At 49.5% G+C, this 12,721-nt stretch overlaps 1 protein-coding gene across 1 annotated transcript in view; it reads left to right on the forward strand.

The window, feature by feature from the left end:
* Positions 1-2,396: 2,396 nt before the first annotated feature.
* The window catches only part of LOC128270381 (headcase protein), a 108,694-nt gene continuing 98,369 nt past the window's right edge, over positions 2,397-12,721 (forward strand). The window contains exon 1 of the mRNA XM_053007779.1: positions 2,397-3,616. Coding sequence (XP_052863739.1) covers positions 2,397-3,616 — 1,220 coding nt within the window. The remainder of the gene's footprint in view (positions 3,617-12,721) is intronic.

Raw genomic sequence — 12,721 nt, forward strand, 5'->3', positions numbered from 1 at the left:
CCAACATCCTTCTTCCGCCGTATCAATCCGGATCCGGATGTCAAGCGTCGTGTTTTCTCGCTCACTCGGCGCGACGATAGAAAGAACATCCCCGGCACCCGGTTCCGCTTCCGCTTCCTTGTCCACGTGGGGGCTAGGCAAAGGAAGCACGAAGAGGTGCGGTGCGGCAGCGAGCGAGAGCGAGAGCGCGATTAGTGTTCGTCCCGGTCGGGCCCGGGAGTCGGAGCCTTTCATTTTCATCCAATCGAAGGACACTTTCCCCTTCGTTTCGTCGGCGCTTCGGAAAAGTCGTGCGGTGTGTGTGAACGTGACTTTGGCTTTGAAAAGTGTTTGCCGGTCGCCTCACGCACACACACACACACACACACTCGTTTGCCGGCCGGCGTCTTCGCAACGCCGCACCGTTCGTGACACGACGTCGCGCGACACCCGGCACGAAGACGGGTTTCGCACGAAGTCCAGCGTTCGGCTGCGTGGTGTTTATGTGTACGTTGACGCCACCGCCGGAGACGCGCTGGTGTGCGTGTGAGCGGGCGGTCGGGTCACTCTCGCTATCGTCTCGTCCGTTTTTTCGCTATATACACACCAGCATCGATCGCGGCCTGCTTAGTTGCGTTTTCGCTTTTCACGGCACGAGTCAGAAGAAGCCCGAGTGTGTGAGATGAGCCCGTAACAGAGCAGAGTAGGCACCGCACGTCGTTCTTTAAAGCGGCACCTCAGCAGAAACAATAGTGTTTTTTCGCGTCCATCTTTAGTAGGCTCTGTTGGATGCGGTATTTTTCGGTGACAGTACAGGGTGCCACAGTGACGTTTGGTGTGTTGTGACAGAGCGCGCCCGAGAGCACGAGGACGGGACGGGAGAGACCGCTCTTGATGGAGCTGAATCAACCGGGAGTCATCTCGACCAACAGCCGGAACAGCCGCAGCGCTCGTTGTCAGCATCATCCGTGGAGCCAGGTGGCCGCTGCTCCGGTCACACGGAAGCGTGAACCGGTGGTGGTGCGTTCAAACACCTATGCCGACCTAGCGAAGGAAGCAGAAGCATTTGCCAAACATTGCCGCCACTCTACCTCATCGGCGACGACGACGAGAATTCACCGTGCAAGCTGTCGTCGTCCTTCACCGGTTCAGCTCCGTACGACGACACTGTTTCCCGCGCGATTGAACTTTCGGCCAGTGTGCCAGTGCGCTACAGTGAGTGACAAAATAATGCCACTCGACGGAGCAGAGCCACTTCGTGGAAGCCACTTCCCGTGAGCAGCAGCCGGCATCGGTTTTTTCGTGTCACGCCGAGAGAAGGCCAGAGAGACACCGACACCACATCTCCAGATCCAGCCAGAAGAAGTGTGTGCCGTGCATAGAAAGTCCTTTCCAGCTACACAACCGGCGCCGGGGGGGAAGGAGCGTGAAAACCGCAGCTCTCTCGGGAGAACCGTCGAACGTCGTCGACGACGACGGATGAACACATTTTTGCGTGCGAGTGACAAAGAATATTGCCGTGGTTTTTCTGCACCCCGAAATCCTGAATCCAAGTCGGTCGTTTCTTCGCTTGGCAACAACAAGACAATCTTTTGGCGTTTCACACGATAACCGTTGGTGGACTTCCTGAGCGCGGTTTTGTTTTGTATATCGGCCGGCCGCTGGACAAGAAGAAACAAGTCGCAACCGTTTTCGGTTTGGACGAGAACAAAGCACTTGGGCCAGGAAGGATCAGCACGTTTGAGTGCGAGTGAGTGAGTGTTTCTCCGGATTCGACCCACAATAGAGTAGAGTGTGGTTCCCTATGGAAACATTTTTTGCGTCTTCATATTCGGTGCAGTTCGTGGAATTCGGCGTAACAAGTTTTCGTAGTGTCGGAGTGTCGAAGTGAAAAAAAACCTTCCTGTGTGTCCCCACCGGGAAGGTACGGTGGCCGGAAGTGTTCGGGAGTGAGTTTAGCGCGCGCTTGCCACTTTACAGCGACCGTCGCACATCAGGAGAAGCAGGAAATGGACGAATTGTGAGTTGTGTTTTGTGTAGAACGATGGTTCCAAGAAATTGAAGGCTTCCCAGTAGTCGTCTGTTAGTTGTGTCGGAATTGCAGCGAGGCAGATTTAAGATAAAGACAAAACCAGAAGACCTCAGGTGTGCTCAGGAACAACCTCTGTTCTTTTGCGGTAATCACCCCAAGTTTTTTGCAGTTATAGAACAAGGGCAAACTTAGTAGCCTAGGTGTCAGTTGCGTGTATGAAGAAAGTAAACTAAATAGAAGAGAGAAACACAGTAACGCAGCGTCCCGTAAATCAGACATTACACGAACCCCACGAAAACTAGATCTCTACACGCTGAGGATTTGACAAGTTGTGAAAATTGATACCTCGGAGTTGTACCACCACCATAGCTCGTTGTTTGCAGCGATGGCCCCGAGACGTGGAGCAGTGGCCACGGCCACCGCCACTTCGAATGGCAACGGGCAGTCCCCGCAGCAGCAGCAGTTGCAACTGCAGACGACGTCCCTGACGGGGTCGCTGGATCTGTTCGGTGGTCTGGACTCGGACCACGGTTTCGAGTCGTCGCATTCGGCGGACGGGTCCGGATCCGAGGGCGCCAATATGTCCCGGTGCTGCATGCCGGCCGGCGTGTGCCTGAAGCCACTGATCGAGTACGGGCCGATGATTAACCTGGAGGATCTGCGGGACTGCGTGCGGGTGGTGTGCAGCAGCGAAGGCTGCAGCGCCGGCCAGTACATGCACCGCGAGTGCTTCGAGCACTGGGAGGAAGGCATCCTGGGCTACCTGAAGTCGATCGGGCGGGCCCGCTCGTGGTCGGACAAGCAGCGCCAGCAGAATCTCTGGACCAAGAAGGGCTACGATCTGGTGTACAAGATGTGCGGTTGCAAGTGTGGCCGCGGTCACCTGAAGAAGGACCTCGATTGGATTGCCCCAACCACGGCCAGCCTTTTCGGCCGCGCTCTGGTTGGAACCGGTGCGGGAGCCAACGGTTGTATGCTCGCCGGTGGCGGGATGCCCGGCGAGGAGGAAATGCTGAAGAAGAAGAAGAAACGGAACCGCCAGAACCAGAAGCCTCTGCTGGCGATCTCGACCAACGTCACGACGTCGGTGGCGGGGGGTAACATTAGTAGCAGTAGTGCCAATAGTAGCGCCACCAACAGCCCGAACGGAGGAGGGATCACTAGCAGCCACCACCACCACCATCCGGGCGCCGTGTCCTCGAGTGCACTGTCGGTGTTGAGCTCGCTGAAGCTGAGCGATCACTTCGCCACCTCGCTGATGCTGAATGGTGGTTCCGGCGGTGGAGGAGTCGGAGTTGGCGCTGGAAACTTGTTCGGCGGTCACCACCAATTGAACGGTAATAATCCGCACCACCATCAGCAGCACCATCACCAGAGCGTGATGGCGGCGGCCACGGCCAGGATGCGTGCCAACAGTCTGTCGTCGATTAGCAATGGGTCGAGCACGCCTCCGGCTTCCGGCACTTCCTCCATTATCCTGTACGGGGGCGTCGGGTCCGACCAGTCGATCTCGCCGGTCCACAATCAGCCGCCCAGTCCGGCCAGCATCGCCAAGCTTCCGCTGACGCCGAAATCGAAAGTCGAGCTGTACTCCGAGCGGGTCCGGTAAGTGCACTTCTCCCAAGCTTCCGTCAGATCGGGGTTGCATTTTCCAGTTCTGGGGTAAAGTCCGTTGATTTGTCGCGTATAGAGTTATTGGCAATCGCCCAATGTTTGAGGACTTATGAGTAGGACTAATGAGTAATGAGCACTTTTTGTTTTTATCTCCTTCTCTGGGAGTACAGGGTAGCCTAGGTCTTCCATTACGATCCAATTATTTAAATGTTGAATAACTCCGCTATTTGTCAGTCGATTTTGACAAATGAACAAGATATTTTTAGGATATAGGATACCGTTTATTGATAATTTACTCAGAATACAATATCGATGATGACCACCTCCATTAGACACACAAAAAGCGGCCCATTTTTGGGCATTTTTTGACAACATTTTGGTAATAGACAACGTAATAGTAGCAATTTCCGCTGTGATGTTAGCTTTCAGTAGTTCTTCAATGGACTTCGATTGGCCGGCATACACCTTACTCTCCGAATAGCCCCACAGAAAGAAATCAGACGAAATTGCGCAGCAATAAGCCCGCACATTTTTTGAAAGTTGTCCCAATTGAAAGATTATTTTCAATGTAGAACGCTACAATTTAAATCTACATCTTTAAATCAATTTAAATAGACTTTAATTTACTCGAAACCACGCGGGGGCTAAAATATAGACATCGACGACTATTCAGTACTCTATTAAGACACATCAACTGGCTCTAGTTTTGGGGAACAACAGTACGGAAAACAGGAAATTTAATTGAGAAGATAAAATAAGGACAGCAGCCTTAGAGGTTGCTTGAATTCGCTTCCGTTGTCAATGGTGGACCCTTTTCTCGGCCTAACATTTCTCGTTTCGCTTTCTGATCTTTTTTATATTTAGGTGTTAAGAGAGAGGCTAGATTTTTTATTTAACCGAGGAGGAATTAAAAAGTAACATAATTTGTGCCCCTGGAACACAGCTGATAAAGCCGAAGAAAGTTCAGAAGAAGTAACTCACGGGAAGTTCATTTTTCCCCACGCAATGAACCGGTTTTTCACAAATATTCGCTTCTTCCAGTAGGTTCGTTCGTATCCTAATCACGCTTACATTTCTGAGAGAAAGGTGAGCCTTAAGAGAACGCTCCTTTTCTCTCTGTGTCTTTCTGCTGTTCTCCGAGTTTGTTCCTAACAAAAAACCTAAGTCCACCGAAGCCAAACAATTTGCACGGAAAACAACACCCAGAGTTCCTCCTTTATTGCGGCCGACGTCCTCCGGTCTCCGTACGGCGTGGAAAACTTGGAAAAGGCAGGTCAAGGAGAAAAGTATCATTTCTATCACCCCGAGTGAAGTGGGTAAGTCCCCTTCAAATGTTTGTGGTGTAGGCCTACGTGGCTAGAAACATCTGAGCTCCTTCGTCCGAGGAGCTTCTTCTGGGAAACAATTTCTCCCCGCGAGTGCGCCTTGCGGCGGAAGTGGGAAGTGTTGGTCGGCTCGGTCCTTGTAGGCTTTTTATGTGTTTTTTTTATTACATGTAAAAGGCGGCTTCGCTCAACCGAAAAAAGGACGACGACGACGCGAGGCCTAGTTTTCCGACGGCCGTCTCTGACCTTGGCCGTCAATCGCCGCGCGCCCCTGCTGGCTCCTGCGTCGCTCCTGTGTAGGTAGGGGATTTGATTTTCGGAAGTTGTTTCCGTGCGCTCCTGTTGCTCCCTTTGGCTCTTGGGCGTTTATGCGGTGGGGCGCTGTTATCTTCAAATGCGGCGGCCAAAAGATAACATTTAGGCCTCACCGTGCCAATCACTTTCTCCGAGTTAGACCTTTCTGGGCGATGGGGACATTAAAGGACCAAAAAAACCAGAGGGTACATTTGGATACGAAGACAGTGACTGTGACTTTGCCGTCGTTGGTCCGTGTCTGGGACGTCACCAACAACACTCTCTGGTTTGAGAGGCTGTCTGTCCTCTGACCCCGGAGTATTTTATTGCTGGCGATCGATACGCCTCCGGCGGAGGCCGCACGCAGAGTAACTACGGATAGTGGTTTTGGACGGAAACAAAGGTTCCATTCCAAGAAGAGAGCGAGCCGCGAGTCATTCACTGAGTGCGAAATATGTCTCAATTTCTTTAATCGAAATAAAACGCGTTGCGCGCTTGGTCTTTTATTTGTTGTTGTGTGGACATTTGTTTTCGGCGATTCGAATCCTTTAATACTAAGTAGGTAGTTTTGTGTTCCGGACACTTCTTGCGCTAATTGCCTGTCAACTGAGCGGATGGTTTGCGCAATAATCGGTGCGACTTTTATTCTGATCGAAAGTAAGGAAGGACAAAGTTGCAGCACGAAATAAATCAGTCTCCGATCATAGGAATGCGCCCCGGAGCAATATTAGACTCTCTGCTGCGACTATTGTTGCTGTGTGGGGGTATCCGAGATTCTTCCGTCGTTACGGCATCTCAATCCTTGCGGCCACAAAATCCAGCCGCCGGATTCTTTTACGGTTCCGAAGCCCGATTGCGTCTCGTTGGTTATGATATTTTCGGGGGCTCTGTGGGTGATGACGAGAGAAACCAAATGTGCGCCACTCTCCTGATGGCGGCTGCTGTGTGTGTTCGATTGCGGGAGCCGTCCAGCCCCAGGTTTGTGATTGCCCACACGGACCGAGGATTCGAGAATATTGAAAAACAAACACATAAAGTTTTCCGTTTTCCGTGGTGGGACGACGCTGCTGCTTCTGTGATGCGCTGGCTCAATCCGATTGGGAAGGATTTCGATCGGTCGTGGTTTTATTTTCGGGTTTTCATCCTTTTACATTTTGCTACCTCCTCCGTCTGCTGATGGATGATTGCCGTCCGGCGGTGACGGTGTTGTACTGCGGAATCCGGAATGGGGAAAATATTTGTTTTGGAACGGAATTTCTGCTATCTTCTTCCTGTTATCCGTTGCTTTCTGTTGTGAATCATTTTTGCGAGGAAGCTAAGCATTATTTTGAGGATTCACATTTCGGTTGGTCGCAACTACTTTACATTTTGAAATTTGGGTAATTTTGCTGTGACTTCAATCACTCATGACTTTTTCGATTACGTGTCTTGATTTTAAGACTACTCCCATTATGGCATTCAAATGTTGAGCGAATTAATCGGCTTTTTATACATTTTCTTACATGTCAATCATGTTTATACTCACTGCTGCGCCTACTAACCTAAACGCGATATTGTTCCAACATGACGAGCAGCGGATCGCCGCACGTTTAGCAGCACTCCCGCTATCGAAACATCATCTATCAGCGCCGGGGTCGCGAAAGATATGACGGTCTCGTTATGGTAATGACCTAGAAATTGTAAAACCGGTTCTACACGGCGTGGGACAGACTCACAGCCACGCGTCTCCCCAGACATGAGGTGTTGCGCCCAGGACCGTAGCCAGTTTTCGCTGGTTCCGCTGGCTGCTGTGGGTGATGTGTTCCGCATACTTTCGGAGCGTTTCGCACTCTCTTGGGGATGCAAATGGGCATCATATCTTACAGAAGAAGCATGAGGATTTATGCTACGGGACACCAGTATCATCTCGATAGCGTCTTAGATTATCATATCTCTTAATGAGAGGAATTTGTCGGAGATGTTTCTTCCGTGTGCAAAGCCGAAAAAAACTTTTCTCACAATTTTACTAATTGGGCTGCCTGGCGATGTAGAATTAACGGCCAGCTCCTCGACTCACATGTTAAGTACGAAATTGGGCTCATCGGGCAGCTGCGTGCGAAGCTTTTAGTCGCGGCGTTCCCTCTACTTCCGATACAGGTGTGCGATATTCATTGCTCCTCCGTCTGATGGTGCGTTCGACGTATCCATCCCCCCATCGCATAAAAATACGCGGGCGCGCCTGGCCATCCGAAAAACGAGCACTTTTTAATGAGTGTGAGCAGCTTTTCGATGGTAGAGCGCGTTCGCGATGAAAACACAAAACATGTAAATGCGGAAGCGCGCGCCGAGCCAATTATTACACCACCAACGGCCGTTTTTTTTTGTTGGTTGCAGAACGGCGAAGAGAAGCGACGGCAGGAGCAACGCCGCGTGGCTTTTTGAACGTTGAGCTCTCTGGCCAACTTCAGCACCACCATATGATAGGGGGGCGACCTTGAATTTTAAGTTTTGTCAAAAGAATGGGTTTCGTTGTCTCTCGCCCGCGGCGGCGGCGGCGATACCTTTTCTGCGTTGTGTTGCCCGCGCCTCTATTACAAAGAAAAAAAAAAAACAACGAACCATAGCCCGAACCCCGAGGGTGGTTTGGGGGTTGCTGCACCAAACACTACCACCCTGCCACAGGCTTTATTTAAATGTTTTCGTTTTTCGGATAACTTAAATTACATCAACCTTTGGCAGCAGCCGGGCAGGGGTAGGTTGGTAGGTGTTAGTTCCTCTGTGCTTCGGTGTGTCAGGACAGGGGGTTGCAAGTGCGTGTGTGCACTACTGTGGTCGAAATTCAATCCAAAATCGTGTGCGACACGGAACGCGGCGGATCACGATGGGGGTGATGGGCTTTTCAGCTGCGCCTGTCTGTCAAGCACACCACCACCCATCTCTCTCACCAGCTCTACGGTGTGACACCTGCGGAGTCACCACACCGGGGACAGTGGCGAAAAGCGCGTGTAGTATGTTAATGAGCCTCGCTGCGGCGGAATTGATGCCCAAAATGCATTAAAACACACACAACACACTGATTAACAGGTGGTGGTGGGTGGGCAAGCAAGGCTAGTGGGGGCTGGTCACGGCAGCAGGTGCTGCCGCCACTGCCTGCGTGTGGAACCGTTCGTGGTTATGACACACAGCCGCGATGGATAACCTTGAAGATTTGGAGCACCGTTTCCGCGGAACGGTTTCACGAAATTTGGTTCGAAACACCCCGCTCGTCGTCTGAAGGATATCGCGCGGGGCTTAAGCGGTCACCACCAGCAGCGGCCACCGAGGTCGTCCCCCATGCACACGTGCGCGAGCCGCCGATTCTGGTGCCCTGGTTGGTTGACTTTTCGGCGCTCGGAGGTTTCCGATGAACCGGTTGGTTAGATATGGAATAATTAATTTTTTGTGGATTTTCTCGACGTTTTTCGCAGCAAAGTGGTCCACGATATGTGTGGTGGCTTTCGCGAATCGTTTTCTATTAAATATCGTCTGGCATGTTCTGCCTCCAGTTTGATGTTCTAATAAAACACAAGGACCCGCGCGCAGAGCGCACTCAGAATAGGCCGGCCGTTTTTGGGAATCCACAATCCACATGTGTGGGACGATGCCACACGACCATAGGAGGCGGTTCTCCTCAGGTGTTCCAATCGGGGAGAGGGTCGGTCCTTTGCAAAGAAGGCTCCAATTGTTTGCCGACAATTATAATCCAATATATTTTAAGCATTCAAACGATGACGTGTTTTCTATTTTGTGTTTTGCGTATTGCCCTCAAAAGAGAGAAAAAGGATGAAGTTTTTGGTGGGACATATCAACACAGACAGAGGGTGACCGTCGCCGTCGGTTACGCATGGCTGAATCGGTTGCGCATTTTAAGGTCTATTTTCCTAAAATGTGTGACCAAAACCAGCACCGGCCCCGTCATCAGCGCGCTCTTTGGCGGCATCTTGGCCGCAGTCGCGTAATCTTTGGGAGGCGCGCACTGGTGACGCACGATTTCCGCCACCATGATCGTTGTGGGGGTTGTGTGTGGGTCGCCGCGCATAGTTTGACCTTCCCCGGCGTATTTTGCTACCGATGTGGGAATGAAAAATGTTTTAGTGGGGCGCAGCACAAAGTGAAGATAGCAAATGAATTTTGGTTACTTTTTGACCTCCCTTACCGTTAGATATGGTGTGTTTTCACACGTTCAAAGTGGAGTGGATTCGAAAGGAGACGGTGTATGCATTTCGGGAGGTTATTGTTTTATGATGATGGTCAATTAATAAATGGAACTCTTTTTGTCTGCCTGGTAGTGCGTCGTTGGCCATCATATATTTTACCACTACCCGCATGTGTGTGCGGTCGGGTGGAAGGCTGTTGTTTCACACTTTGCTGCACATTGTAACAAAGACAATAGAAAGACCCACGACGAACCGCTCTCGGTGGTTGGAGTGTCCAAAAATGAATGTTTGATCATTTAACCAGGTGTGCGTTAGTATCGTTCCTGATGGCGACGTATCAAAAGTCCTTAGTTTTAAATTCTACTTCCATTGCATCACGCGTAAAGCGGAAGCCTCCAGATAAAAGCAATATTAAGTTTGGCCTAACCAAAAACCTGGTCGGGGGTCTGTTTTGCTAAACTAGCGGAGTGAGACCGATCTCTGCGCCGAGGTACCGTGAATCACGTTTTCATGGCGGCGGCGCGACTATCGCTGATGACCCAATTTTCATTCATTTCAACCAAACGAACCGGTAAAGGATATCCGTTTCTTTTTGTCTTTTCTTTATGCTTTTATCACTTAATACGCAGCCACATGCCACCGCGGAGTGCTCTCTGCCTCTGAGAGTGCAATGCGCGCGCGCGCACGACTCAAGGTGTTTCGGTTTTCTGAAAGGAAAAAGGTCACACACAACAGGATTTCCAGCCGATGAAGGATGGATTAATGTCCCTGTTTTGTGTGCGCGCGCAAGATGCGCACGATTTCGTCGAGTCGGAGGGATACATGGAGGGAAACAATGAGAGGGGAACGGTTGCCCGGGCACCGCCGCTGCCTCTGGTTGGTGTTGTGTGACCCAATAAATCATCATTTCTTCGTTTATGGTTTTTGATCGCACCTCGCGCGCCGCGCTGCTAGGCGTCTCTCCTGTTTTTATGCTCGCTGTGCGCCCTCTCTGCGGGATGCGCGCAGCAAAGCATATCTTGGATAGTAGACCCCCGAGCATGGCATTGTTGGAAGAAAGAGCGTGTGGTGCCCCATCCTCTTAGTCCAAGGTTCTGGGCTCGCAGACACAAGCAGGAATTGAAGCGACGAAATCTAATCCTGCAAACACACGGGGCGACGATAGGGAGAGCAGGATCTTTAATTCCTTTTCCCATTTCCAATCGCCTGTTTACTTAGTGTTAATTTTTTTCCTCTCATTTCAATCGACACTTTCAGATGGTTGGTTGCTGCTGGCGATAAAAGTGTCCTCTTCCTTTTTTTTTGTTGGTGTTGTAACACACTAACAATTGCATAATGATCCGTGGCGACAGCGTGCGCTGCCCTTTAATCGTTGATAAGCGAGATAGAGAGAAAGAGAGGTAATGAAAGGACGCGCAAAATGTGGATGGGTAAATGATTTATGCTAAACATCATCGCGCGCGATGCGGGGTCGTGGGCCCTCTCCACGGTGGTCCGGCTTCCGGCCAATTGTCTGCAATTGAATTTGGGCCCATTTGCTGAATATGTCTCCCTTGCAAAGGAACAATTCCCAAAAAATAAAAGGAATGGCAGCGCGGCGGCGGTATTGGACCGTTCTGGACAGTTTCTTGTTATTATGATTGTGTTGTAACCGTTTTTTTATAACCTGTGCCGGACCTGTCTCTGAAGTGTGGTTAGAGTCCTCCCGGCGGAAGGAGTGCTGTGTGCATGAAGGGGAAAAAATTGCTCTCATTTGCATATTGATTGAATTTGAGCGTCTTCTTTTATTTTCCTGTTACCCGCGTGCCAGCTAATCGATAGAGCAGCAGGCACCATAGGGCCAGGCCAGGGCATGGTGCCAGGGACAACAGAACTCATCAGGATGCGTTTGGTTTAAACGACAGGATAATGGCCTCTCTTGGAGATGGACCTGTGCCACAACATCCCCCTCCGAGAGGTTGTTCAATTTGTTGTTTCTGTGTCGCTAATTTTACGCGTTTTTGGAACAAGAGAAGAGCAACTCCACCACTGGTTGCTTGCCGGTTGCTTGCGTTTCAGCCAGCAGCAGCAGGTGTTTTGTTGTGTAAACTATTTTTTTTATTGACACTTGAAAAGGGATTCAGGAAGAAGATGTTGGATAATAATGAAGGCTGTTGTCGAATTAATTGTCGTTTTTTTAACCTCTCATCATTAGCCACGAGAGCATCCTTTTGGTCTGTGGTGTACTCACTTAGTTTCACGTTTTGTAGCTCACTGCGCTTGCACTGCAAATAGAATTAAGTTAATGCAAAACTAATTCAATTTGAACCCGTAATCCACTTTTTGTAGTGAGACTTTTAATTTAGAAAACAAAAGAATGTCCCGAAAATTACTTCCATCAGGCAGAGGACGATCGACAGCTGCATGTTTGGTTGGCGAATGATTGTTTTTTTCCTGTGCCGTGGAAAAGTTTAGTCATTGAGCTTTGTTTGGAGCAAGTTCACGGGTCACTATGCAAAGTGATACCGTTACGCCTTCTTAACCCCCTGCCGGCATTGAACCACGATATCCCGTCGATTGTTTGAATCGCGTATGCTACAAACACGCAGTTTATACTACTAGGCTATGTATAAAGTCTTGCGGGTCGATACCACAGGGCGCTGCTACGGGCCTAAATTTTTTTTGCTATATTGGTACACTCTTCATATGAACGTATGTGAAGTTTCATTTCAATCGGCCACTTACATTTTTTTTGATAAGCCATTTAGTAACTACGTCTCACAGTATTTTTCACAATGGAAAAAATCAAGTATCGTGGAGTGATTGAATTTTTATTTTTGAAAGGTTTAAAGCCAAAGGAAAATTATGAACAAATGTTGAAAGTGTATAAGGACTCTTTACCTTCAATTAAGGTGGTTAAAAGAGGCGGTTTTGAGTTTAAACATGGTCGTAGTAGCCTTTAAAACGATCCATGTCAAAAACGTCAAAAAACAGACACAACATCGGAAATCGTAAAACAATACAGGATATCGATTTCGAAAATCGTCCAATCACTGATAGAAATTAAGTACAAGACCTAGCCAACTCATTGAACAGTATAACCAATATTTTGACTGAAGTTTTGGGTTCAAGAAAGCTGTTTGCAAAATGGCTGCCGCATTCGCCAAAAAGCCATTCGAATGCATTTTACTTGACAACATTTAAAGCGTTTTCGATAGGATAAAATGGGTTTTGTACATTGAATCATCACTAGGGATGAGACTTAGGTCTATTACCATGATCCTGAATCAAAACAAGAGGTTAAGGAGTGGTGTGAACCTTTT

Source organism: Anopheles cruzii, chromosome 3 (genome assembly GCF_943734635.1).
Source record: "Anopheles cruzii chromosome 3, idAnoCruzAS_RS32_06, whole genome shotgun sequence".
In the NCBI taxonomy this organism is placed as follows: Eukaryota; Metazoa; Arthropoda; class Insecta; order Diptera; family Culicidae; genus Anopheles; species Anopheles cruzii.